The 27,571-nt window shown below is 43.6% G+C and overlaps 2 protein-coding genes across 9 annotated transcripts; both read right to left on the minus strand.

Annotated features, from left to right (window-relative positions):
* Positions 1 to 117: 117 nt before the first annotated feature.
* Positions 118 to 8,108, minus strand: zdhhc23b (zinc finger DHHC-type palmitoyltransferase 23b). Of its 5 annotated transcripts, none has more exons than XM_035741883.2 (5): positions 7,778 to 8,108; positions 6,288 to 6,461; positions 5,493 to 6,194; positions 4,882 to 5,049; positions 118 to 2,206 (listed from the first exon to the last, which is right to left on the minus strand). In XM_035741883.2, exons 2-5 carry the CDS (start codon positions 6,422 to 6,424, stop codon positions 1,933 to 1,935), a joined length of 1,281 nt encoding a protein of 426 aa, XP_035597776.1. In that variant the 5' UTR covers positions 6,425 to 6,461; positions 7,778 to 8,108; the 3' UTR covers positions 118 to 1,932. The 5 variants fall into 5 exon arrangements, with proteins under 5 accessions (XP_035597776.1, XP_035597774.1, XP_035597777.1 ...); XM_035741881.2 differs by having other exon boundaries at positions 4,882 to 5,106; XM_035741884.2 differs by having other exon boundaries at positions 4,882 to 4,962; positions 5,493 to 6,218.
* A 765-nt stretch (positions 8,109 to 8,873) lies between these two features.
* On the minus strand, positions 8,874 to 26,172 carry gramd1c (GRAM domain containing 1c). 4 transcript variants are annotated; one of them, XM_035741890.2, is made up of 20 exons: positions 25,686 to 25,961; positions 25,041 to 25,192; positions 24,875 to 24,941; positions 24,419 to 24,531; positions 22,341 to 22,467; positions 22,022 to 22,122; positions 20,540 to 20,635; positions 20,214 to 20,294; positions 17,015 to 17,139; positions 16,738 to 16,888; positions 15,964 to 16,120; positions 15,607 to 15,747; positions 15,319 to 15,437; positions 15,067 to 15,209; positions 14,426 to 14,529; positions 13,715 to 13,891; positions 13,480 to 13,546; positions 11,081 to 11,200; positions 10,559 to 10,664; positions 8,874 to 10,452 (listed from the first exon to the last, which is right to left on the minus strand). In XM_035741890.2, exons 4-20 carry the CDS (start codon positions 24,509 to 24,511, stop codon positions 10,387 to 10,389), a joined length of 1,974 nt encoding a protein of 657 aa, XP_035597783.1. In that variant the 5' UTR covers positions 24,512 to 24,531; positions 24,875 to 24,941; positions 25,041 to 25,192; positions 25,686 to 25,961; the 3' UTR covers positions 8,874 to 10,386. The 4 variants fall into 4 exon arrangements, with proteins under 4 accessions (XP_035597783.1, XP_035597782.1, XP_035597779.1 ...); XM_035741889.2 differs by lacking the exon at positions 24,875 to 24,941 and having other exon boundaries at positions 25,686 to 25,960; XM_035741886.2 differs by lacking the exons at positions 24,875 to 24,941; positions 25,041 to 25,192; positions 25,686 to 25,961 and adding an exon at positions 25,982 to 26,172.
* Positions 26,173 to 27,571: the final 1,399 nt, after the last annotated feature.

Consider the following 27,571-nt stretch of genomic DNA (forward strand, 5'->3'; position numbering starts at 1 on the left):
AGGAAATGGTTTAGCTAAGGGACAACAGAACCGATCACTGTAGGCAGGGGTCCCATTTACAGGTTTATTTGGGGGACAAAACAATGTCGCCAAAAAACATGTGTTCTAAACATCGACAACACTTTAGGGGTAGGTTTTTATTTTGTCAAACTTTGAGACAAATGATGGAAATGGTGTTTTTCAAATAAATGATGATTGCAGAATAATTTAAGGTGCACGTGATGTCATCAATGATAAAGCGCCACTCCACATGTAATTATAAATACCTACTGCCTTGCTCAATCTATTTTTCCAACTATAAAAATAATGATTCTTTGCAGAACAAGGATTTTCCTGACTTTCAAGAATCCTGAATTGATTCACCTTGTTTTTTCTGTTGGCTAGTTTCACCTTTACATTTTTTCAGATCTACAGGAGTGTACGTTTCACCTTGGCGCGAACTGTGGCGATACCAATGATTTTTAAAGTATAAACCCTGGATTGCTGTTGCTATATATTCGCCAATGAGAGACTTTGAAGACACCGGTCAGCCATATTGGCCCTTCCCAGTAGCAGCAGTCCTCCATAGAAATTAATGGAATTCTACAGTATTTCATTTAAATGTTTCAGGAACAAAATTGTGTATTTAGGATTTTTTTTAAACTTAGTCACAGTAACATTAGTACTTTTAAAAAATAAATAATTTAGCTCAGCCAAAATCTCTAAAATGACAGAGGCAGCTTATGGTAGAGAAATTAACATTCTGTTCTCTTGTAACAGCTCTGGTGGACAATCCTGCAGTCAGCATAACAATTGCACACTCCCTCAAAACATCTGTGGCATTGTGTTGTGTGACAAAACTGCAGATTTTAAAGTGGTCTTTTATGATCATTCTGTTTAATCAGTGTCTTGATATACCACACCTGTCAGAATCCTGAATTGATTCACCTTGTTTTGTGGATGGATTATATTAGGAGAAATGCTCACTACTAGGGATGTAAACAAATTTGTGCACAAAATTTGAGAGAAAATGCTTTTTGTGCGTTTGGAAAATGGCTGGGATTTTTTTTATTTCAGCTCATGAAACATGGGACCAACACTTTGATACTGCGTTTATGTTTTTCTTCAGTGTAATTTATTAGCAGGGTTTCCCAAACTTGGTCCTCGGGATCCTAAGGGGGGCACATTTTGGTTTTTGCTGTAGCATTACACAGCTGATTCAAATACTCAACTAATCATCAAGCTTTGATCATTTGAATCAGCTGTGTAGTGTTAAGGCAAAAACCAAAACATGCACACGTTGGGTTCCTGATGACCGAGTTTGGGAAACGCTGCATTAAGCCGTCTGTAACAGAATAATGTAGACATTTGGTAAATGCATTTCTATAGTTTCCAAAATATTTTTTACAACGGTGGGGCAGTGCCAAGATGGAGGTGCTTCAATACAGTGCCTCCTGTCAGTTATCTAGTGTATATATACATATTTGGGACAACTGGGGAGAGGTGATGGCAGTCAGAAGTCTGAGGTGTGGAGATATGCTGCCATCTGTTGGTGAAAGACAGTACATCAGATGCCCATATCACTGAGGGTGAAGTTACACCTAGACACTGACCCAAGGTCTGTCTTGTGTTCTCCACCCTAACGGTTCAAGTCAGGATTCTTTGAGGCACAGGAGGTTGGTGGCACCTTAATTGGAGAGGACGGGCTCGTCGTAATGGATGGAGCAGCATTAGTGGAATGGTATCAAATACATCAAACAAATGGTTTCCACGTGTTTGATGCCATTCCATTTGCACCGTTAAAGCCATTATTATGAGCCGCACTCCCCTCAGCAACCTCCTGTGGTATGAGGGTAAAATGATCCTAGATCTGTTTCTGTGGGAAACTTCTACCTGGATCGTCCAATTGATCAATCACTTCTAAAGATGTAATGACGATGATGAGCAGCTCAGCTACACCAAGTCAGTGAGACTGGGTGAGGGTGTGTGCAGGCCTTCTCCCATTGTCAGGAACTCTGCCCAGTTGCCACGGAAACCATGTGAGTAGACTCCCGTGTCTACGACGAGGCCCCAGTAGTGGCTGTGGGCGGTCTTGTCTCGGAGGGCGGTGCGCACCTCTCGCTCAGTCACATTGTAGCTGACGTTGATGAGCTGCAGGACCAGAAGGTGTAGCAGGCCACCCGTCACTATGCTGCTGTACCACGCACAGGTGAAACACAGTGCCGAGCTGGAACACACACATACACATACTTTAGACACCAATATTCCATACAATACACCATATATTCCTGAAAACATTCCCTAGCCACTAGCCCACACCCCTTATTTTTGGGATTCAGATATGTGTTAACAATGGGCTAAGTGGAGCTTACACCCTATTGATAACACCAATGTTATTTCTACAGATCTGCTAACACCAATGTGAAAGGGAAGGGGCTACACACACACACACACAAAGCTGAGAAAGAGACCATTTGTTACCGCGCTGAATAGTGGACAATACTATACAGGTACACTACAGGGTCGTTCCACATCAAAAAACACTAGAAAGGATTTCAACGCCCACCATCTCAAATTTGGTCAAATGATTTTGGTTGTTAAAAATGGATAAGATTAACATTCCTGGAATATTATTTTGTTGAAATATCATTTGATTTTGAGAGATTAAGCTAATTGATTGCAACCAGATTGGCCATTTTAATGTATATGATATTAAATAAATATAGTACATATAGAGAACTGATTTTTTTCTGAACAGTTTTTCCCTTGTTGGAGTGGAATTGGCGGGGGGGTCAGTGGGTTGCTTTGGATTCCTCATGTCTTACTCATTGTTTTAAAAAAAAACAAATCAGATGGACCAAATCTGGACCAAATCAGATATTAGGTCATATTTTCATTGAATATTATATGAATCCTATAAATTAAAATGGCCAATTTCGGTGCAATCAATTAGCTTAATTTCTCAGAAGTCTTAATTATATTTTTCAACAAAATAATGTTTCAGGAAAGCTAATCTTATCTGTTTCCAACTACAGAAATTACTTCAAACAATCTGAGATTGTGGGTGTAATGGCTTGTTGAAATGAACGAATCTACACACACATCACATCAAAACGCACATCATCAGCAACCACATACATTCACTCTTACACAATAAACCCTGCAGAGCCACATACAGTAACTGCTCTGTAAATCTGGGTCAGTAGTTGATCAAGAAGTAGGCCTGGTTGGGGAGATACGATGAAATGTTTATTAACCTACATTACCCCCATAAATACCTGGCTATTTCAAAACCTCGCAGCTTTAAATGTCCCAGATAAAGACAAGACTGATTTGATGCAATTAAAAATCACTTGTTCTCTTATAGAATGACCAGGAAGCCATTTGGCTGTGTGCCAGTGGGTATTTTAGGACACTATTGATCTACACCGCCTCATTTCACAGGCTCATTTTAGCCTCTAATGCCTAATAGTGTGTTTTAGTGAGCTAATCATGTGTGTGTGTGCGTCATATACTGCAAATCAAATCAAATTGTATTTGTCACATACGCCAAATACAACAGTGAAATGCTTACTTACAAGCCTTAACCAACAATGCAGTTTTAAGAAAAATACCCCCAAAAAATAAATAGGTCACAAATAATTCAAGACTAGCAGTAAAATAACAATAGCGAGGCTATATACAGGGGGTACTGGTGCAGAGTCAATGTGCGAGGGCACCTGTTTGTCAAGGTAATTGAGGTAATATGTACATGCAGGTAGAGTTATTAAAGTGACTATGCATAGATAATAAACAGAGAGTAGCAGCAACGTAAAAGAGGGAAGGGGGGCAATGCAAATAGTCTGGTTAGCCATTTGATTAGATGTTCAGGAGTCTTATGGCATGGGGGTCAAATCTGTTTAGAAGCCTCTTGGACCTAGACTCTATGACTAGGGTGGCTGGAGTCTGACAATTTTTAGGGCCTTCCTCTGACACCGCCTGGTATAGAGGTTCTGGATGGCAGGAAGCTTGGCCCCAGTGATGTACTGGGCCGTACGCAGTGTAGTGCCTTGCGGTCAGAGGCCAAGCAGTTGCCATACCAGGCAGTGATGCAACCCGTCAGGATGCTCTCGATGGTGCAGCTGTAGAACCTTTTGAGGATCTGAGGACCCATGCCAAATCTTTTCAGTCTTCTAAGGTGGAATAGGTTTTGTTGTGCCCTCTTCACAACTGTCTTGGTGGGCTAGGACCATGTTAGTTTGTTGGTGATTCTGGACACGATTGTGTGCATGGTGTGTGTTAACGCTCAAAAACCTATCTTTACTGTATGTAGGGTTTTCAGCCATTACATTCGCCCACATTTGACTCCGTGTAAACTACAATTCCGACGCTGTGTTATAACATTTAGAAAACATCAATAATCACTGCTTTCTAAACGGTTTTCGAAAAACATACGCTGATATGCCCCTTATCTTTCATGTCAGCGAGAAAGAATCTTTCAAATAAAAATATATACAATTACTGTAGCAGTTTTAAACAGATCTATACACTGAGTTCCTCCAGCTGAGGAACAACACCTCCTCCCCAGTTAGCTTACACACAGGTGTTTGGAGCACACTAGATAGCTGCCACCTGTGCTAATCAGCTATGTCTTCCAATAACATGGAGATATGGCCGTGTGGGAGCACTAACCCGAACCCTACAAAAGTTGTGAAGTAATTTACCTTTTTAAAAAAAAAATCACTGATATGAAATATACGTTCCTTATGTTTCCAAAGGTACCGCAAGCGATGAGTGTTAATGTTTAGAGCAACCGTCGGGGCTCTTAACAAAACCCCCCGGTCAGAAGATACTATCGTCAATAGGCGCTAAGGTAGTCTGTGTCTATAAATAGGGTAGGTGTGTCCTGTGCATCCCTGTTACCTGTACTGATTGTAGACGCCTGGGCAGTAGAGCAGGGCGCTGAACAGGTTCTGTTGGGGACACACGCTGCGCAGCACCAGACTGATTCCATACAGAGAGGTCAACAGAAAGAGGAGGAGTGTCGACAGGAAGCTGCAGTGATTGGCCTGGCCCACACAACTGTTTATCCTGCCACAGTGGCGACATGACGGACACGACACACAGACAGACAGACAATACACAGTACTGAGACCGTGCGGTTAAACCACACACACAAACACACAGTACAGCTCTGATTTATAATTTGGTTGAGAGCATCTGCTGCTCAACGACTACAATGTAAGATTTACTTAGAACCCATGATTACTCCAAACACACACACGCACACACACACATCTGAACGAGTGATTGAATGATATATATATTTTGCACGATTGTGTGCGTTACAGATCAGTTTGACTCAGAAACACAAGCCTATGGCTGATGACACAGAGGCAAGATAATGTCACTGATAATTGCTTAAACATTGCTTCTTAGGCCTGGCATGACACTGCTTAGACATGGCATGTGTACTAAATTACAGAGAAGGGCCTCTTTTCCAGACAGACAGAGGTGTTTTTAAGAGGACCCACCAAACACAGTGGTGGTCCAGCCTCAGGACACAGACACCACAGATCCTGCAGTGTCCCGCTCTGGGGGGCCGCACCACCCTGCACAGAGAGCACCACTTCCTGCTCCGCCCACTCTCCCTCTGCTCCACCCCTTGGCCCTGCTGCTCCGACCCACTCCCCCGATTGGCTAGCACTACTTCCTGCCCAACCCCGTTGAGGCTGGTGTGGGCGGGGTCTCTGTCCGGAGGTGAGCTGTGATAGGTCACCGTGCTGTGGACGTCGGCCGTGTGAGGCCGTACGTAGCCGGGCTCTCTCTTGGTGCGGATGAGTGAGGCCAGAGTGAGGGCCACCCCCAGGGTCACTGTACCCAGCTGGGTCAGCCCTACACCCCCCCTGGGGAAGACTTCGGTGAGGAAGAGGTAGTACATGTAGCCCAGGGAGAACAGGGCCAGGCTGAGGAAGAACAGAGTCCGGCCCTTCTTACGGTGGGTGACGTAGTAGTACCATAGAACCAGTACCGGTAGAGCAGTCAGAACCACCATGCCCAACAGGAAGTGAAGGGCTGCGATATGTAGGAGGACAGGAAGTAGGAGCAGTGGGGGCAGCACCGATAGATCAAAACGCCGGGCTCCGCCCCAGAACCATGGAACACGGAGGCGGTCGCTCACCATGGTAACCAGACGGGACAGTGAATCTGCCTTCTGGGGCTCTTTCTTCAGCCATCTGAGGGAGAGAAGCAGACATTTACTGGATAAAGAATATTTAGCTAAGAGTGATTTGGGTAACAGGCCGTAGATGGGTAAGCCACTCAATCACCTGTCACAGGCATCGTCCAGGTCCTCACAGTCACAGCAGCAGGCTGCCACATGGCTCCGCCCCCCCTGAAGGTCCACAAACTCACAGCAGCATAGAGGCTCATCCGGCTCCAACACCTCATTGGCTCGCTTCTTCATGACAGACAGCCAGTCAGCCTGGAATGTTTTCAGTCTCCTGCAGAGATGAAGGGTGAGCGAGAGTGGGTTGGCGTGTGCATGTGTCCTATTCTCATGGGGATGCAGATAGATGGAGGTAAATGTGTGGCGGGGAGTCGTGGTTAGTCCTTTATAATAATAACCCAGCCCACCAATACCTCCTCAGTCACAGGAAGCAAGGTCGATGCCTCCCCAGGGTACAGATAAATTAGACTATTTATTTTTGCTCAGTGCAACCACCCCTTCTGCAGTGGGAGATGTCTTGCAATTGAGGGAAGCTATGAAGAGGATGAGAAGGGAGATTCATTGTTAGCTCTATATGGTATTGGCTGTAATTGGAAACCCGAAACAACTGATTTGAGCGGGAGAGGCTAGTTTCTTGTGGGTCTCCAATGCGCCCTTGCGCAGAGGACATTGCTACCAATTTGGGCTCGACCGCGTGGCGACAAATTGGGCTGTCTGCCAGCTACTCTGAGAAGGGGACTGCTGAATAGCCTATCAACCACATATGTTATGGCATTCGCAGGCCAATGGAATTTCCATGTAGTAAAGGCCTTTCCCTCCTCAAAAGGTACACATTTCCTAGAAAATGAAGCCCACAGGTTTAATTCTGGGTTAGCCTATACAAAGAATAGTGAATGCATTTAGCCTTGATGTTGTTGCTACCACCAATCTAATATAGATTGTAGTAGCCTCTGGGCACGTGCCCTGTGTGCCCGGTTGGTATCCAGTCATGAGTACTACAAGTTTCAATAGCTGGCTAGACTAACTACCAATTTAAAAATGATTTGCTGACATAGCTAATTGAGTGACTATCAGTGCCTGACATAACAAGAGAAGAACTGCTGCTGCATTTCGAAATGGCACCTGGTGTATTATACTATTCATCCCCCCAAAAAATACGCATTGGTATGTTGAGACACAAACTGAGTTCCTAAAAAAAATTGGGACCGGTAGCTGCCCCGAGTAACAGACAATTAGACAATCTGCTTAAACCTCTGGATACAATGTCACCGTCTGGAAAGTTGATACCAAGTCGCCAGCCCATCGTTGCGTAAAGAATGGCGGGCTATCATTTGACTCTACTTAACCCCCTCGTGAATAGAACAGACATGTCACGTGTAATAGAAAATAACTGCTATTCATGTAGTTTTATGAAAAGTCATATGGCCTACCTACAGGTACCTACTTCCTTAAAAACTGTAGGCGAGGGTACATTAGGAACTGCCTACTGAACTGGCGAGGACATTAGACTGGCCCCAGGACAACGTTGCTCACAACCGCACATTCCTAAAAATGCAAACTGAATGTAGCTATGCAAATCACGTAGCCTACCTGCCCGACTGTCCTGTTGCAAGTTTAGTATATAAATGTTGTTAATCCAACAAGGTATGTAGGCTGTTTCGTCTCCCTTCTGATGTTTTAGTCATTCCTATCCCAGACCGCACGCGACGCGTCACTGCTATAGAGGCTACTTTGGAAAGCGCTAGAACCCTATCGTCACCCCATTCAACTTTTCAACAGATAGTATTTTCCGCCGGTATGTCTGAATGAAGAGCAGACAGAGGTCCACATATAGCCTACACCTCCTCTGTCGCTGAGGTTGTCTGGTCAGTAGGCGGCAACACGACTGCCTGTGCTGTGGAGAGTAGCGGAGTCCGTTTCTCCTTCATACTTCTGACGTCAATAGAGGGGGTGGGTAACCCTTTATTTCCCTCAGATTAATTTTTACCAATCTGAATCAAGACAAGGGTACTGTCTATCAACAATAGCATGTTCAATGAAATAAGCAAACATGTATCTTATTTTAACTGTTCAACCCATATACATATTTTCGTACGAAAATGGATGCACACACTACAGTAAGTAGCTCTGGATAAGAGCGTCTGCTAAATGACAAAAGTGGAACATGTTATGGGGAAGGCTATTTTGGGTCCCAAGCCAAGTTGTTTCAGCAAAGGTCAAAGATCAGTTGTTGGCAAAGTATAGCCTATCAACTGGAGAGCTCCGGCTCCTTTCTGTGACATTGGTGAGGTGTTGAGCTATGGTGGTGGATTTTTTATGATCTGGAAAGAAGCCAATTGGATCAGATCAAAAGTATTTACTTCCCCAGTATGTTTAATCTCTGTTGTCTCTTCTGACAGAGTATATTTAAACAGCCACAGCAATGATGCCAACACATTTGTAAAGGCAGCGGGTGGTTTTACACAAGGACTTTCCTCAACAACTGGAACTACATATACGGCATCTTGGTTACAAGTCTAATAGTTTTACTACAACCAGGCATTTGTGCTGATAGAGTGACGTAACCTCAAACTCACACAGTAGGTTAAAAGTAGAAAGATTGCTTATGCTGACTGTAGAGTGCTTTTAGCCTGGCCATGATCACAACATGCCCCTTATCTTACAATACATTGACAAGAACAACCGGTGGCTGGAAAGTGTTTCTTTATTCAAAGCAACAATACATTACATCTTTGTCTAACAACTGTACAAAATAGCCAACAAATAGAAAACAAATTATACAATGTGTGTGTGTAAACTATTCACATCCAATGGTTCACATTGATTCCATGTAACAACGGTAGGAAGATTCCTGTGCTTTTATTTTAAAAAAGAAGGATGGGTGTTACAGTCTGAAGCTGTTCAGCCACACATACAGAAATGAGTTGTATATGCTGCACAAAATTAACATTCGTCATTGTAAATTGTAATTTACAATAATAACAATTCAAACAAAGTTAACAAGGCACTAGTGTGGATTCAACTCAGAGTCCAGACTAAACTTGTGGTGGTCACATTCTTATAGTGGACATACAGCAGTGCAACGTTTTAGTGCTGTGGCTTCTTGAATGGGTGTGGCATGTGGATGGAATATTAATTACATAACAGCCACTAACCCTATACCTTAGCCTACATGGGACAGCTTTCAAGATTAACTAAATGTAATCAGTATTATTCACATCGGGATGTTTTGGTTCTAACCAAATGCTCCTGGAAAGTTCACCTGGGTCACGTTCAGTGGGGAGCAACGTTACAGATACACATATATTATGTAGAACAAACTCATGTAGAATAAGGTTTCATGACAGGTCTATAAAAGGCATTTATATCTACAGCATTCAGAACATTGCACCCTTCTGAACACAACCCTGATATTGAGGTCTGCTGTACATCTACAAACCAGCTGAAAAATAAAACCATCCAAGGCTAACATTTCTTTTTTTCTCAACTGCATACTTATTCACATTTTCACAATAGCAGAAACCCATGGGCATCCAAATAAATTATTAAAATTACTTTCTAAAAGCATTTTAATTGAAAAAAAATAATAATCTAAATGAATCTAAAAAGCATAAAAAGTACACAAGGCACTGTGCAAAAAGTAAAAATATTTCATGGATTCCTTACATTGGCATTCATTTCTATCAAAACATTGTTTCTCATCTGCTGCGCTCATCACGTCATTGGCTCACATCTTCTGTGATTGGCTTGTCAATCAAAGGGGTACGCAGTACACAGTGAGGCATGCAGTAGAACTTTAACTTAATCACAATAAACCCAGCACCAACATTAAGGAAGAATAAAGAACTACCAAACTGAAAACAGAACCCCACATAAACCCCAGTCCACCAGTCATCTCCCAGTGTTGCTGATGGTTGGGAACCATTTTCTTCCTCCACAGCACAGTGCCGCCAGTTGAACTTTAATAAGAATTAGTTCTTGACTGACTTGCCTAGTTAAATAAAAATTAAAACATCCATCTACCTGGTACCACACTATTAAAGGCCCTGGGACCATTGTTGCTCTTAGTAACAAGTCTGTGCATGAGTCGTCCCTTTAGCAACACCCCTGGTTACGAGAGAGTCCTCAGAGGCGTGTCGCTGTAGCCTTTACAACCCCAGGCTTCAGAGGGCGTAGTGAGGTCGCCAGGTGTGACGGTGTCACTGCAGAATTGCTGTTCTGTTGGTTACAAATTTCTGCTGAAGCAGCGACAGAGAACTGCGGAGCTATGGGGAAAAGAGGAGAGGGAAAAAAACTGTCTGTACAGACACAAACACCTGCCGGAGGGATTCGGGAGCCTGTAACACAAACATAGCTGGTCGTTTGACTGACCTGCTCCAATAGCTTGATAGAGTCCTGCAGCACTGCTTTCAGCAGCAAAGTCTCCTCTCTGGTCCTGTATGTTGGGGCCGGTTCGGGAAAGAAGTCAGCGGCAAAACTGAGGAGACAGACAGTCAGCATGACGAGAGAGAGAATTCCACAACAACCCGATCCTGTCAGATCAGTGATTACTCCAAGAAATGGTGAAAGAAAGTTTTTCCTGACTTGGATGCATGCTAAGGGGACGTGGCTCACCTGCAAACCGATACACTGTATTTATTTTCTAATTGATTATAATTGTTAGGGTTAGGTGTTTGGTTAAGTTTAGGTTGACTGGCGTTTCCTACTCGCACTGACTTTGCTGATAGCTTCTTTATTGAGGACAAATGTACTGACTATGACATGTGGTTGGCTCACCTAACTATCTTAAGATGAATACACTAAGTCGCTCTGGATAAGAGTGTCTGCTAAATGACTAAAATATCAAATATAATGTGAAAAGTGCAGGCCTTCACCCGGTGTGCAGCAGCCTACCTGCTCTCGGTCCTCTCCCGGAGGTGGTGCTTGGTGCTCAGATACATGCGGTTGGCCACATCCTCCATGGCCCACAGCTTAAAGAACAGCCCCAGGTTCAGTACTGTTAGGATCAGCAGACTGGGAACACACAGCCAAAGAAAGAGGCTGTGAGGTTTCTGATTACCTGGCTAAGATCAACAGACACCTGGCTAACATACTGCACCGAAGTGTTTGAGATCACGAAGCAGAATGTACTCATAGCAAGTGGTACCGGAGCTCCAAGTCTAGGTCCAAGAGGCTTCTAAACAGCTTCTACCTCCAAGCCATAAGACTCCTGAACAGCTAATCAAAAGGCTACCCAGACTATTTGCATTGCCCCCCCCCCCCTCTCTTTTACACTGCTGCTACTCTTGTTATTATCTATGCATAGCCACTTTACTATGCATAACTCTACCTACATGTACATATTACTAGTGATGCACCGATATTACATTTTTGGCCGATACCGATATCCAATGTTCCTTGCCAAAAAAAACGATACAGATATTTACAATTTTAGCAGCCTTTTAAGCATTCTAGTACAATTAAATAGTTAACACACACACAAACACAGATGCAGCGGTCTAAGGCACTACATCTCAGTGCAAGAGGCATCACTGCAGTCCCTGGTTCGAAGCCAGGCTGTATCACATCCGGCCGTGATTGGGAGTCCCATAGTGCGGCGCATAATTAGCCCAGCATCGTCCGGGCCATCATTGTAAATAAGAATTTGTTCTTTACTGACTTGCCTAGATAAATAACAGGTTACACACACCACACTGACCAAAAAGTTATTTTGTTGGCATTTACGTATGTCCCCATTACCAGTAAAACATCATCAAAACCTATTTCACTTACTTGCTGTGCTGTTTCGTTGTTTAGTCATTTAATTCTCAACCAGGATTTCATGGAACGCCGTTTGAGTCATGTCAAATAACACGACATCTGTTTCAGTAGCTATAGTTAGCTAGCTAACCATATAGCTAGGTGTCATCATCTAAAATAACCCTAATTTATAAGACAGTTCTTATTTGATTCATGGTGGTCGGACCAAACTATATAAAGCTAGCCACAATAGTGGACTTTGCAGTTAGACTTCAAAATAAAAGTATGTATTCATTTTGATTACTGTCAATGACACTTATTTGGAAGGCAAATCGCAAATTTCACTATTGTGCCTAATCCTTACTGTGAATAGCTTCACAACACATAACCCGGTGCGGTAGAGCCTCACTAGCCAGATGAAGCTAGCTGGCTGCTTATAGTGAACAACAAGTGGCAACCTAGCTAATACTTACAAGGATTCCTAAATCATTGTTAAGAATAATGAAAATGACTGCAAGTTCTACTGGTCATTGTTTTCAGGCTGGTTGTATTGGTGCTAGCTAGGTACCAAGCTAAAGCTAGCTACCCCAGAAGTTTCGGTCGAACAAATGATGCTTTATTACCAACGCAGTATTGTAAAGATATCATTCGTGGCTGGTGTTGGCAGACTTTTTTTGTACAGCTTTGACACGCAAAAACCCAAACGGTATTCCATAGTATGCATGTCATGAAGCTAATAGCAGTGACGTTATTACTGTGTAACTCTGGTAGGGCAACGTCTGAAAAATAGCGCACTTGGTAGTGTGTACTGGCACTCGACGAAAGCCAACATCACCCACAACAGAGAACGGTTGATAGTCAAGGGTAATGAATACCATTATCTTGGATTTAATGGATTTCGCCTTTGAGTTGTCTCGCTGAAATTCTGTTACTCTTTCAAATAACTGCTCGATCTACACAGCAGACATTGTGGGCTAGTTTAGGAATGCTGTGTTGCACGTATAGCGCAAAATTTTTACGTGGCGTCATTGCGTCATGTACCTATGTTATTTGGGTATGCACGTCATGTACCTATGTTATTTGGGTATGCACGTCATGTACCTATGTTATTTGGGTATGCACATCAGTTTAGTCATCGGTTTTGCACATCGGGGCGTTAAACAACATCGGCCAATAACGATGTTTGGCATTTTAGCTCATATCTGCCGATTCAGATATGTTCACCGATATATCATGCATCCCTACATATTACCTCGACTAACCGGTGCCCCCGCACATTGACTCTGTACTGGTACCCCCTGTATATAGCCTCGCTATTGTTATTTTACTGCTGCTCTCTAATTATTTGTTACTTTTATTTGTTATTAGGTATTTTCTTTTTAAACTGCATTGTTGGTTAAGGGCTTGTAAGTAAGAATTTCACTAATACACCTGTTGTATTGGGCGCAGGTGACAAATAACATTTGATTTGAAGAAAGTACACAAACAATAGAAAAGGTTCATGATGATTTACAGCTATACCGTTTGAGTGTTGACTGGTGGTATAGACTTACATGATGCTCATCCCAGCTATGATGGTAGAGATGTTCCATCGAGGTGGATCCTTCATATCTATGGGATCTGACAACCGGGAGAGAGCAGAACAGCTTGAAGGGAAGACATATGACTGTGTGTCTATTGTAGGTCATTGGACTGATTGACTGTTTGTGCAATTCACTCATATAGTACACATGTAATGTTACCCATGTGTCAGAAGATGGTTGTTAAATGGACAGAACATGTATGTACCCGTCTTGCCCTCTCTGTGAGGATCTAGGTCAGGCTCGTATTGCTTGCTGGGCTTCAGGTGCTCCTGTAGTGTCCGACTGAACGTCCTCCTCCGCCAATGATGCAACCCGCCAATCATCTTACCGGGGTCTCCGCATCCCTGGTTCAGCTCCGCCTCCTCTTCCATCAGCTCAGATTCTGTGATGACATAGGGTCAAAGGAAAAGTTGGGTCAAATGGCTTGGAAGACAGGGGTCAATAGATGACTAGAAGTGGTAGGGGTGATGTAGAGAGGACTGCCGTGCAGACTGTAGGGAGGTTGGGTGATAATCGACATCTCATGAGGAGAGTTGGACTGTCAGTGTGAGTGCAGGGCTCTGATTCAGATCTAATATAACAAGACTGGAGAGGGTGAGTAAAGAGAAGATGAAGGGTAGGGAGATTGGTCGTTATACAATATAGGAGAGAGGGAGCTGGACAGAAACCAGTGAAGCACCAACACACAAAGAGAGCATGGGCCTAACCCAACACTCACAGGCAGAGAGACTAATTGGAGATTGAGAAGTGGGGAGGCAAGAAGACAGGCACTCAGAGGAAGATACACTCAGAGATCAGCCAAACAAGGAGGAGAGAATTGAAGTACAGAGAAAGAGGGGACAAGACATTGTAAAAGATGGAGTAGAAAGAGAGAAGGGTGAAGAGATCTCCAGGGCTGCAGCAGCCTACTGCCCACCCAGGTGTCTGAAGTAGTCCTCCAGGCCACTCCAGGAGTTCTTGGTAATGAAGGACTTGACCAGCCCCCACGGCTGCTTCTTATACTTCACATCAGTGTACACCCTAAACACACAACACCAGCACATCAACTCTACAGTTGTAATTGAATAGTAATCAAATGATCTATATTCACATTCTGTAATGGGTAATTAGTAACCACAAACTCTGAAGTACCAAACATTTAGTATTTATTAAAAGAAGTCTGTCAACTGCTGGACACAGCAAATAAGTGCTATGAAGTCACAGACCTGGGATATGAGAATGAGGAGGCTTTATGCCACTAGAGGAATGACTCCAACAAAGCTGGAAAATGTCCTGGAGGGCTGTACAGACAGCACTGCTGATTTTCACTGTGACCAAAACCTACCAGGGAGAAGGGAACCAACAATACACCGGCCCGCAATAGTTGGAAGTGAATTGACCTTTCCTAGGGGATATTGATTAGACTTTGACACAAAAACCATGTAAGAGGCACATCGCACTGAACAAAGAGACCGTGAGCGCAGCGAGAAGCTCAACCGCAATACCCTGAAAGTCTTTACCCTAAAGTAAACTGAGCAGATAACAATGTCGAAAGGCTGTGATGTCTCTGCTGCTCACCTGAGTCGACATTTGCGCTTGGAATGGCGGATGATACAGTAGCGGTTCTGAGTGTAGAAGTAGTCGTGGTACGGGACGTCGTGTGTGTAGACCTCCGAGTCGACGAGGTAGTACTGACCTTCCCTGAACTCCTTGTACAGGATCTGACAGGACAACATAGGAGTTACACACACTCTGGAGAAAAGACATTCCACACACCTGCACACACACACTACTAAAAACCCGCCACGCGCAGTGCAGACCTGGGCTCACCTGGTTCTCCGTGGCAGTGGAGAACTTGCCCACCAAAGGGTTGGTGATGGTGATGGTGTAGTTGAGACTCCTCTTCATGGAGCCAGACGCGTCACTCTGCCACCGTGTAAGGATGGCATCTGACGACAATCACACATGTGTTTTGTGTTAACCCATCTACTACTTTATTTGGTACCACATTAGAACAACGCTCGGATAGTCACATTTAAAAATAGCTTGAGGACAAGTCTGTCTTAATCAGAGGAGAGGACTGTGGCTTATAACAGGGTGGATGGGGAGATGACTCACTGGTGATCTTCCTGGCGTTCATGAATCTTCGTATGAAGTGTGATTCGGTAAAGAGCAGTTCAAACATCTTTTTTGCACTGATGTTGAAGACCGTGTTCACATAGAGCCTGCCATGCTGCTGGGAGACACTCCCCATCTCCTCTACAGGAGAGGCAGGGAGAAAGATGGGGGAGGGGTCAGCATGATCTCAGAGGGATGCCTCTACAAACACATTTAACAGGTCACTAGCATAAAACAAAACAAACCATCACTTTAAAGTAGCATGCATTTAACAAACACATTTGGGGGTCAATAGTACTACCACCCACATGCCTGTTGGGTAGAACCAATGAACATACAGTGGGGGTTAATTCTCACCCTCCTCTGCACTCTCCGAGCCGCTCTGTTCAGAGAAGCGGTCCAAGTTAGAGTTGAGGTCCAGAGAGAGCTCAGAGCGCTTGGAGACCCTCTCCTGGGCAGAGCGGTCCAGGGACGGGTCAGGAGTGCACCGAGACGAGGTGCTGCAAGCATCATCCTGTAGGACACACAATGGCAATGTGGAAGCCTTGCTATAAATGCTATAAATGCCATCAATCTGACTGGTCATTCACTTGCAATACTCATTAGACAATGAAGAGAATATGTGGAGACGTGACTCTAAGGCGAATACTTGATATCATCCAAGCCTTGTGTGAGAATTTGTATTTAAACTTTATTTTGACAGGGAATCAATGCTGAGACAGAGGTCTATTTTCCAGATGAGGCCTGTATAGCACCACAATACTACATGAAAATACAATTAATCACATTAAGCTACACATTTATATTATACACAACAAGCACATTCACAATCTTCAGTAAAAAGATCCTTTAACATCCTTCTGAAACACCCCAGAGGCACCAATTTCTCCAATTTTAAACTGTATTGTAGATCATTCCACACGTAAGGTGCAAGGAAATTATAGGCTGATTTACCGAATTCTCTAGACACCAAAGGAGTCTCCAGAGTTAACCAACGCTGTGAACGGGCTTGATAACTTGTCATTTTAAATCTTAACAGTGATGTTCGATAAGTCTGAAGTTTGTGGAGCAGGGCTTTGTCAACAAAAAGAGTAATGATGTGATCTATGTGACTTCAAAGAGGTGTCGTACTGTGTTTCCTGAGTTGATGGAGCTCTGTCCGAGGGGTGAGAGTAGGTCCTCTCCCTGGGGCGCAGTGGGCTCACAGGAGCCCTGATCCCCCGGCTGGAGGCGCAGAGTAGACGGCCTCCCAGAGTCCTCTCCACCAGGCCTCACGGTCATGCTGCCACGGACCAGGTGGGTAAACAGGTTGAAGAAATGTGTCAGTTAGACAGATGTAGGTGAGTGCATGACGTTCTTTGTGCAGTCCGAGAGAGAGATCCAGGTGTGTGTGAGTGGTCATCCTCACCTGGTGTGTTTCTGCGTGGTTGATTCTGCTGATGTCTGTAGACTTTCTCTCTCTACAATCCTCAGGCCCAGGTCATTGCCATAGTGCTGCTTGACCATCTGCCACAGCGCCAAACTACTCAGTGGCTAGGAGAGAGGGAGAGGAGCTTGGTACACAGCGGCACTTGAAAAGATTTCTGTTATTATGGAAAAGCAACAACTTTCCTGGTAGTGTCACCACCAATCAGCTTTTTGTAGGTTATAACGTGCGAAAGCTCAATCAAAATAAAAATTATAAGGATGAATTCCTCTGTCTGTAACATGATAACTATCTTCCACCTGTGCATGAATCTCACACCACCTCCAGTGTCTTAGTTTCAATGAAACAAAACAGCCCTAACCTGCTCCTTACTCAACCACACTGATGTCCGGAGATTCAAAAACAAAACAATACATGCAGTGTGGATTACATTTAGCGCCACCTTTGATTGGAATGAAATTATGACCAGACAATTTTTTATAAAGAACTGACAAAAAAATATGTCTGGTACCTTGATCATTGTGAAATTGCACACTGTAGCTATTGACTAATAGCTACAAAACATCATGTTTATGGACACCATGATGCGCCCCCCCCCAAAAGAAAACAACAAGTTATTTAAAATATATATATATACGTGATTGGGGGAAAGGGGTGAGTAATAAGGAAATGTAAATTACTTTAAAAATCATTTGAGAGATTGAACAATCGTTGATCACTTACGAGTCAAAAGAAAACAATTGAATAGTATTTCCCATGCAACAGACTCTAATGCAGAATCTAGTCAAGAAAGCGGCCATATGGAACCACGGTTTCTTTAGCCTAATTCCAAACTCTGCACAGCTAATCATCATTTCGATCAAAATCTGTCACTTGCTGCCAATCAAGTAATTAAAGGCCATTTTAAAGTTGTTTTACTTACTTTGTAGCTATTTCACTCTTTCCCAATAGTTGTTACGTATACCTGCCTGGTCGCTGGACTGAACTATAACCTGTGCGCCGTCACAAAGCAATCAGGAAGTTAGGCGCTTTGCCCAACAACAGGAACAAGAGTGCTCCGCCCATTTATAGAAAGATAGATAGCTTCGATAAAAGCTCTATTAGATGCCAACCTCGTGAACGTTCAGTGGCAACGGAAATGAGATCTGTTGCCCTGAAGAATGGCGAGGTAACGAAACGACAGCGCTTTCTCGGGGGCAGGGTGTGTGTCTTATGCAAATTAATCTTCCTAGCCACACCTTTGAGGGGTCATTGAACCTTACCTTCATTCGCTAACTCCCGAGCCACACCAGTGTTATTGTGGGGTTGATTTGACAGCTTCATTCCCTTGTGGATCAGTCTTCCATATTGCACTAGTTGCCCCTATAAATTGCATTCATTCTAGGTCCTAATATGATTTACTTTTATCTCAACTTTGCTATCAAAAGAGCTAGTATGTTATAAGAAACAAAACATTATGAATATTCAGCCTGCCACTTCCCCTCATATACAACATAAGAACTGAATGCCATGGGAACCTCGTTTAGGGACATGGGGCCAGTCTGGGGGGCATGGTGTTTACCCAGGACTGATTAGATAAGAACAGCCAGCCAGGGTAAAGTCACAGAAGCCTTGCATACTACATACAAATCTGGATAGGTTGCATGAAATGACAGACTAGAGCTATGATAACCATCACCATTGACACTACCTGGTTATCTAGTAGTTGGCGTCCACGCAATTGGATCAATGTGAGAATCTCAATTGCATACTCCTCAGGTCCTCCCTCCACGCCTCCTTCTCAACACCCATTGGAGGAGAAGGTCAGTGGGTATGGGACCTCTGGCTTTTCCATCCAATGGATTTTGAGAAGGAGGCGAGGAGAGAGGACGCGAGGAGTATACAATAAAGATTCTCCCAGAGCCATTCGATGAGATATTCTCATTTGGGCAAAATACCGTCCTTTCGTCGACTCCTCCGTCCTCTCTCCTCCGTGACCCGGAAACCGATAAGTGGTTGAGGAGAGTGTCAATTAGTTAGTAGGTGAACAGAGGCACTTCCTCCCGCTGAGGAAGCACAGAAGTATTCTACCGGAGTCCTTTGCGGAAGAGTTTAGAGATCTGCCACAACCCCTTTGAATCAGCGGTTTACTCAGAGGAGAAAAACATGCACATATTTAAAAACGATATGCGACTTATCTTTTTATCTATAAAATGTCACAAAAAGGCCTCCCGAGTGCCGCAGTGCTGTGCTGTGCCACTAGAGATTCTGGGTTCGAGCCCAGGCTCTGTTGCAGACGGCCGCGACCGGGAGACTCATGGGGCGGTGCACAATTGGCCTAGCGTCGTCCAGGTTAGGGGAGGGTTTGGCCGGCAGGGATATCCTTGTCTCATTGCGCACTAGCGACTCCTGTGGCGGGCCGGACACAGTGCATGCTGACAAGGTCGCCAGGTGTACTGTGTTTCCGCCGACACATTGGTGAGGCTTGCTTCCGGGTTGGATGGGCATTGTGCGGCTTGGTTGGGTTGTGTTGTGTTTCGGAGGACGCATGGCTCTCGATCTTCGCCTCTCCCGAGTCCGTACGGGAGTTGCAGCGATGAGACAAGACTGTAACTACTACCAATTTGATACCACAAAATTGGGGAGAAAAAGGGGTGAAAAATTTCAAATAAATATATAAAAAGTCGCAACTAGCTACATGTCTTTGTACTACCCTACACATTTTATTAGGTACTCCACCCCTGCAAACGTCATTTCATACAAGTGCATTTGTTTCCACATTTCCTCTCCTTTGACCTTTTTCAAAAGGAGGGGAGGACGGAGGAGTAGAGTAAACCAATTGAGAATCTCCCCCGTTTAGCTTATTACCGTACTATTGTCCTATTATTTCCTTATTAGCAAGAGTAGGATTGAGTGAGAGGAAGACGATCCTAGATCTGTGCATAGCGTAACTCCTACTGTTCATATAAATATCCTTGTCATATAAATGCCCTTCTTTAATCCCAGCCCCCATCCCCGCAGGAGGCCTTTTGTCTTTTGGTAGGCCAACATTGTACATAAGAACTTGTTCTTAACCGAAGTAAAGGTTAAATAAAAAATGTAAATATAAAAACATTGTGGACTTTATGGGTAATAGGGTGGCATTTGGGATGCAGGCCCAGTGAGTGAAGTGAGGTTATGAAGTCGCTGAACTGTGCCTCACCTTGTCCATCAGTGTGTTCTGCCACATCCGGAACACTCCCTGGTAACTCTTCTCTCTGGCTGAGAAGGAAGTGAAGAACAACTGTAGGGAAGAGAGCGACAGAAGCGTGTTAATATTATTGCAGTGAACCATCCATTGGTTTGCATTTAGGGCAGACAGAAGGGATGAGTAACATGTTATTTTGTCAGTGCTGCAGCTGTAGGCCTACTCCTGAGGGGTTAAACCATGAAAAGCACAGAGTCTCTTAGCTCTGGTCCAGGGCGTTAGTGCAACTGTCCAGGGATATTAAACAGAACCCAGGTGGTGTTTGAGTGACTATACTGTACCTTCTCTGAGTCTGTGCAGATCTGTATGGCGTTGGGGATCAGCCGTGCTGTCTTCTCTCTGTACATGGCCTTGATGTCCCTCAGAGTCAAGGCTATCTACGACAATATAGCACAGTGATGACCTCCAGAGTCAAGGCTATCTACAACAATATAGCACAGTGATGACTTCCAGAGTCAAGGCTATCTACGACAATATAGCACAGTGATGACTTCCAGAGTCAAGGCTATCTACGACAATATAGCACAGTGATGACTTCCAGAGTCAAGGCTATCTACGACAATATAGCACAGTGATGACCTCCAGAGTCAAGGCTATCTACGACAATATAGCACAGTGATGACTTCCAGAGTCAAGGCTATCTACGACAATATAGCACAGTGATGACTTCCAGAGTCAAGGCTATCTACGACAATATAGCACAGTGATGACTTCCAGAGTCAAGGCTATCTACGACAATATAGCACAGTGATGACCTCCAGAGTCAAGGCTATCTACGACAATATAGCACAGTGATGACTTCCAGAGTCAAGGCTATCTACGACAATATAGCACAGTGATGACTTCCAGAGTCAAGGCTATCTACGACAATATAGCACAGTGATGACTTCCAGATTCAAGGCTATCTACGACAATATAGCACAGTGATGACCTCCAGATTCAAGGCTATCTACGACAATATAGCACAGTGATGACTTCCAGATTCAAGGCTATCTACGACAATATAGCACAGTGATGACTTCCAGATTCAAGGCTATCTACGACAATATAGCACAGTGATGACTTCCAGATTCAAGGCTATCTACGACAATATAGCACAGTGATGACTTCCAGATTCAAGGCTATCTACGACAATATAGCACAGTGATGACTTCCAGATTCAAGGCTATCTACGACAATATAGCACAGTGATGACTTCCAGATTCAAGGCTATCTACGACAATATAGCACAGTGATGACCTCCAGAGTCAAGGCTATATTAAGAGAGTTCTGCCAACTTTTTGAACAGCTGCCATGTTGGCACCTTTATTCTCTACATGTTTGTGATGTAACAATACGAGAGCGCCTCTGACAGTTCCCTATGAAATGACCCACTGTAAACAAGCTAAATAGAGCAGGGAATTTAACAGACATTTTTATTGATTCGTTTTAGGGATAATGTGTATCCAAGTCAACAAATTGCACATCTGCTTTCACTGTGAAAACTGTCAGCAGTAAACAGCACAAAGCAGAAACGTTAATTATCACTTAGCAATGGCTATTGAGGAGAAGGTGGAGCTCCATGAATGTTCAGAGAGAAACCGCATTGGCCCATCACTCTAAATACAGTATATCACCGTATAAAACCAGATAACACAGACCACATTTAACACGACCAGAATAATACAATACATACACACATTTACAGCATATCACGATCTGATTAATTAATCCCCAAGACAGAAAACTCCTATTTTCCATCTCTCCCCTATGTGTGAGCTCACCTTTGTCCCCCGAAACACATTGCTATAGAAACAGAGCCAGTTCTCTGACAGGTAGAGGCGTCCGTGCAGTAGGATGTCTCTCTGGAGGGCACAGGTATAGTCTGGGGAAAGACACGGGACGCACCTTGACACAGGGAAGTATAGTACAGGTGTGCTGGTATATGCAGGTGAGAGAGGTGCCAATCTTTTGTTTTTAAGAGATGATAATAATAATAATAATAATAATAATAAATTATTATAAATATTATTAGGGTCCATTTCTGGATGGGGCCTCTCTCTCCCCATTTCTCTCTCACACCCACACAGACACGTAACTCACCCATGATGAGTCTCTCTGACTCAGGCAGTTCTCTGAACAGCTTCTTGAACTCCTCAACTCTCTGTTTGTAGGTGGGGGCAGGCAGGGCTTGGGGCGCGGCCAGACACTGGCCCTGAGGGTCAGACATCTGATTGACGGGCCACAGAGGTAACATTATAATAACAAAGCTCATTTCAATAGTAATTTCTATAGTACAAAGGTCATGCTGGCTAAAACTGCTGCATTCAGTTTTTTCTTCATACAGTACCAGTCAAAGGGTTTGTTAGGTGTTAAGCCTGTGTTAAAAAAAAGGTGATTGTCACTGTTGAACTGTGTTTGGGAAATAAAGATAGACATGGTTTTGAAAAGGTAGTGGTAATATTTCATCCAGTAAAGGGCTAAGTTGTGTTCAAGCTACAGTACCAGTCAAAAGTTAGGACACACCTACTCATTCAAGGGTTTATCTTTATTTTTACAATTTTCTACATCGTAGAATAATAGTGAAGACATCAAAACCATGAAATAACACACATGGAATCTTGTAGTAAGCAAAAAAAGTGTTAAATCAAACTATTTGTTAGATTCTTCAATGTAGCCAACTTTTGCCTAGATGACAGCTTTGTAGACTCTTGGCATTCTCTCAACCAGCTTCACCTGGAATGCTGTGGTTGAATCTGTCTTTGAAATGCACTTTCTCGACTGAGGGACATTACTGTTAATTGTATGTTTGGGCTACAGAGACAAGGTAGTCATTCAGAAATCATGTTAAACACAGTCTATGCAACTTATTATATGACTTGTTAAGCATATTAGTACTCCTGAACTTATTTAGGCTTGCCATAAAAGGGGTGGAATACTTATTGACTCAAGACATTTCAGATTTTTGTTTTTTATTCATTTGTAAAAAACATAAAATAATAATAATTAAATACCACTTTGACATTATGGGGTATTGTGTGCAGGCCAATGACACACAATCTCAATTTAATCCATTTTAAATTCAGGCTGTAACACAACAATGTAGAAAAGTCAAGGGGATTGAATACTTTCTGAAAGCAGATTGTGGACAAAACATCAGAAACACCTTCCTAATATTGAGTTGCACCCCCTTTTGCTCTCAGAACAGTCTCAATTCATCAGGGCATGGACTACAATGTGCCAAATGTGTTCCAACGGGATACTGGCCCATGTTGACTCCAATACTTCCCACAGTTGTGTCAAATTGGCTGGATGTCCTTTGGGTGATAGGCCATTCTTGATACACTTGGGAAACTGTTGAGCGTGGAAAAACCCAGCAGAGTTGCAGTTCTTGACACACTCAAACCGGTGTGCCTGGCACCTACTACCATGCCCTGATCAAAGACACTTAAATATTTTGTCTTGCCCATTCACCATCTAAATGGCACACATACACAATATTGAAAATCCTTATTTATCCTCCCCTTCATCTACACTGATTGAAAAGGATTTTAAAAATGACATCAATAAGTGATCATAGATTTCACCTGGTCATGCTGTGTCATGGAAAGAGTTCCTAATGTTTTGTACACTCAGTGTGTATATACATATTTATATATTAAAGTGACAGTTGGTCAATACGCTCTCGCTATTCAGTAAATAGAGAGAAGAGCAGGAACTGAACATTAATGTAGCTGAACAACAGTATCGGCTCATGAGCTTTGTATACTGTCACTACTACATCACAACAAAAGCTAAATGTGATGAAGTGATGTCAACATAATAGATGGCAGAATGTAATGGGACGTCTTCTCCACTAGAGGGCAGGAACCGTTATAGTCCACACTGGAAATGTCTTTGGCTTCACCACATAAAAACAGACATTATACAACATCAGGAGAAAATCATCCTCAATACGTACAAAAGTGCTACAGTGCAAGTGCAGTTTGAAGTTAGTAGTCATTACATCATTGGTCTAAATACCATAGCATCAATAATTCCTAACTAAAGATACATCGTCATCATGCAGTGTTTATGTTTGTATGGGTGGGCAAGCAAGCAGACTTTATGACATGTTATACAATGTAGGGGTAAGTGCATGATAGTCACAGACAGGTCAACTGAAGGGCTCTGTATCTTACCTCATGTTCCTCAGCGCTCCACCTGTACTCCCCCATGGGGGCGGTCTCGTCTGGGACGTCACTGCCAACCCCTGACGGGGAAACCTGTTCCATCAGACCCACTGTTCCGCTGCCTGGATAGAAGAGATATGTTATAATGTTACCTGGTAGCTTTAGAAGGTCAGCTCCAGCAGTCCCTATAGAATGACTACTGGACTGGACATCTTGCTGGTGTAAAGGGGTCTGTTTATGGCTGGTCTCTCCTGAAGAAGGTTACACTTTGCAGACCATGCTAAGAAGTATGAGGATGGAAATGACATCTTATGCAGGTCCATCTTCTAACCCATATAATTCAATTTGAACACAATGAATTACTTGTTATGCTTTGCAATGTTAATGACAATGGATTAGGGATCTACTATTGAATTAAAGTATGTTAGCTCAAAGTTCACTGCAGTCAATGAATAGCATTCTCACATAGATGTTCCTTTGTCCAGTTGTGAAAGGGCAGTGTGGAGTGCAAGAGATTGCATCATCAGTTTACCTGTTGGGGCGGTATGCAAATTGGAGTGGCCAGCCTTTCAAAGTACTTCATGCCTACAGACGTGAGTGCTACGGGTCAGTAGTCATTTAGGCAGGTTACCTTAGTGTTCTTGGGCACAGTGCTATTGCAGCTTTTTTCGTTTGCCAAGCAAGGTCCTTGCACACTCGTTCGGTTCGCCTAGCCAGCCGAACTGATGCATGCTGACGCCTTTAGGGTAACATCAGCCTCATTCTACCCGTGATATCAAAGTACTGTAATGTTTGATAAGGCGAAAAGGAAATAAACGAGTTGGTATCATTTTCATAAACGAATTCTGAATAAGTATGCTTCAAACGTTTTTTCTTTGAATTATTCACAGTTATCGTCTTCATCTGTGCATGAGAGTACATCCGACTCAGTTTACCCAAAGAAAATACGCGATACAGTAGTGTTTTTTATTCCCGTCACAAATTCAGGCCGAAACTGAAGAGCGGATGGTTTGAACGCTCGCTCACTTGACCGCAGCAATTTACTGCACCTTAATATCTTGAATGTTTTCGCATTCAGGTCCAACAAGTCCCATTCTGAGCAATTATACAATGGGCAAATAGGTCAAGTTTCGTTCAAATCTAAAAGGGTAGTGTCAAAAAGGGATTGAATTCAAATGTATTTACCCTGCGTCTTCATCATCCACCATTTCGGATCTCTTTGGGGATACTAAATTCGTGATAGGCAGTTAAAAGACGGTGCACATTCATAACCTACCTGGAAACGACACAATATATTTATCTTCTGCACCGAGTTGTGAGTCTGGGATGAATGAAGGTTTGTGAAGTCGCGGATACCTGTAAACCTATCACCAACGGCTCCGTTTGACCGCTCTCAGATCTTATTAACGCAAAACTAAATCAGTAATGTGTACATCTGGGTTTACTAAAATAAATGGCAGTGGCGTCATATAGCCAATGTGCTACACATCCGTACACCTGGCAACAGGTATCACCTGACCCAGCCCATAAGAGAAAATACCATGAAGGAGATCGTTGTGCTTTGTCATTTACCATTTGCGTACTGATGGCTGTCTATAATAGTTCTAAAAATAGCCATCATTCGCTGTGCTGTTCCACTCACAGATCGTGTTCTGGAGGTGCTTTACCGAGTCACAGTTCTCTCTATTCCCACTTCAAATAATGTTCATTGGCAGGTGTGGGGATGCAATATATTTCTTGTATCTGCCCACCCGAAGGCTGAGCCTCCAACCACCTGCATGATGAGCCCTCAAGGAATGGGCCAAAATTCACCCAATTTATTGTGGGAAGCTCGTGGAAGGCTACCCGAAATGTTTGACCTAGTTTAATGGCAATGCTACCAAATACAACATTTGGAAATGTGATGAAATAAAAATAAACGCTCAAATAAATAATTATCTTCTATTATTCTGTGGTGATCCTAACTAACCTAAGACATGAATTTTTACTAGAACTAAATTCCAGGAATTGTGAAAAACAGGGTTTAAATGTACACTGCTCAAAAAAATAAAGGGAACACTAAAATAACACATCCTAGATCTGAATGAATGAAATATTCTTATTAAATACTTTTTTCTTTACATAGTTGAATGTGCTGACAACAAAATCACACAAAAATTATCAATGGAAATCAAATTTATCAACCCATGGAGGTCTGGATTTGGAGTCACACTCAAAATTAAAGTGGAAAACCACACTACAGGCTGATCCAACTTTGATGTAATGTCTTTAAAACAAGTCCAAATGAGGCTCAGTAGTGTGTGTGTGGCCTCCACGTGCCTGTATGACCTCCCTTCAACACCTGGACATGCTCCTGATGAGGTGGCAGATGGTCTCCTGAGGGATCTCCTCCCAGACCTGGACTAAATCATCCGCCAACTCCTGGACAGTCTGTGGTGCAACGTGGCGTTGGTGGATGGAGCGAGACATGATGTCCCAAATGTGCTCAATTGGATTCAGGTCTGGGAAACGGGCGGGTCAGTCCATAGCATCAATGCCTTCCTCTTGCAGGAACTGCTGACACACTCCAGCCACATGAGGTCTAGCATTGTCTTGCATTAGGAGGAACCCAGGGCCAACCGCACCAGCATATGGTCTCACAAGGGGTCTGAGGATCTCATCTCGGTACCTAATGGCAGTCAGGCTACCTCTGGTGAGCACATGGAGGGCTGTGCGGCCCCCCAAAGAAATGCCACCCCACACCATGACTGACCCACCGCCAAACCGGTCATGCTAGAGGATGTTGCAGGCAGCAGAGCGGTCTCCATGGCGTCTCCAGACTCTGTCACGTGCTCAGTGTGATCCTGCTTTCATCTGTGAAGAGCACAGGGCGCCAGTAGCGAATTTGCCAATCTTGGTGTTCTCTGGCAAATGCCAAACGTCCTGCACGGTTTTGGGCTGTAAGCACAACCCCCACCTGTGGACGTCGGGCCCTCATACCACCCTCATGGAGTCTGTTTCTGACCGTTTGAGCAGACACATGCACATTTGTGGCCTGCTGGAGGTCATTTTGCAGGGCTCTGGCACGCTCCTCCTTGCACAAAGGCGGAGGTAGCGGTCCTGCTGCTGGGTTGTTGCCCTCCTACGGCCTCCTCCACGTCTCCTGATGTACTGGCCTGTTTC

This window comes from Oncorhynchus keta, chromosome 28 (genome assembly GCF_023373465.1).
Source record: "Oncorhynchus keta strain PuntledgeMale-10-30-2019 chromosome 28, Oket_V2, whole genome shotgun sequence".
In the NCBI taxonomy this organism is placed as follows: Eukaryota; Metazoa; Chordata; class Actinopteri; order Salmoniformes; family Salmonidae; genus Oncorhynchus; species Oncorhynchus keta.

Coding starts and splice junctions, on each gene's coding strand:
- zdhhc23b (XM_035741880.2), bottom strand. CDS start 6,424: ATGAAGAAGCGAGCCAATGAGGTGTTGGAGCCGGATGAGCCTCTATGC. Junction 5,107..5,492: donor CTGGACCACCACTGTGTTTG/GTGGGTCCTCTT, acceptor GCACGGTCTCAG/TACTGTGTATTGTCTGTCTG. Junction 2,207..4,881: donor GGCGTCTACAATCAGTACAG/GTAACAGGGATG, acceptor TGTGTGTTCCAG/CTCGGCACTGTGTTTCACCT.
- gramd1c (XM_035741886.2), bottom strand. CDS start 26,030: ATGATGGCTATTTTTAGAACTATTATAGACAGCCATCAGTACGCAAAT. Junction 16,121..16,737: donor CCATCAACTCAGGAAACACA/GTACGACACCTC, acceptor TGTGTCCTACAG/GATGATGCTTGCAGCACCTC. Junction 13,547..13,714: donor TCACAGAGAGGGCAAGACGG/GTACATACATGT, acceptor CCCGGTTGTCAG/ATCCCATAGATATGAAGGAT.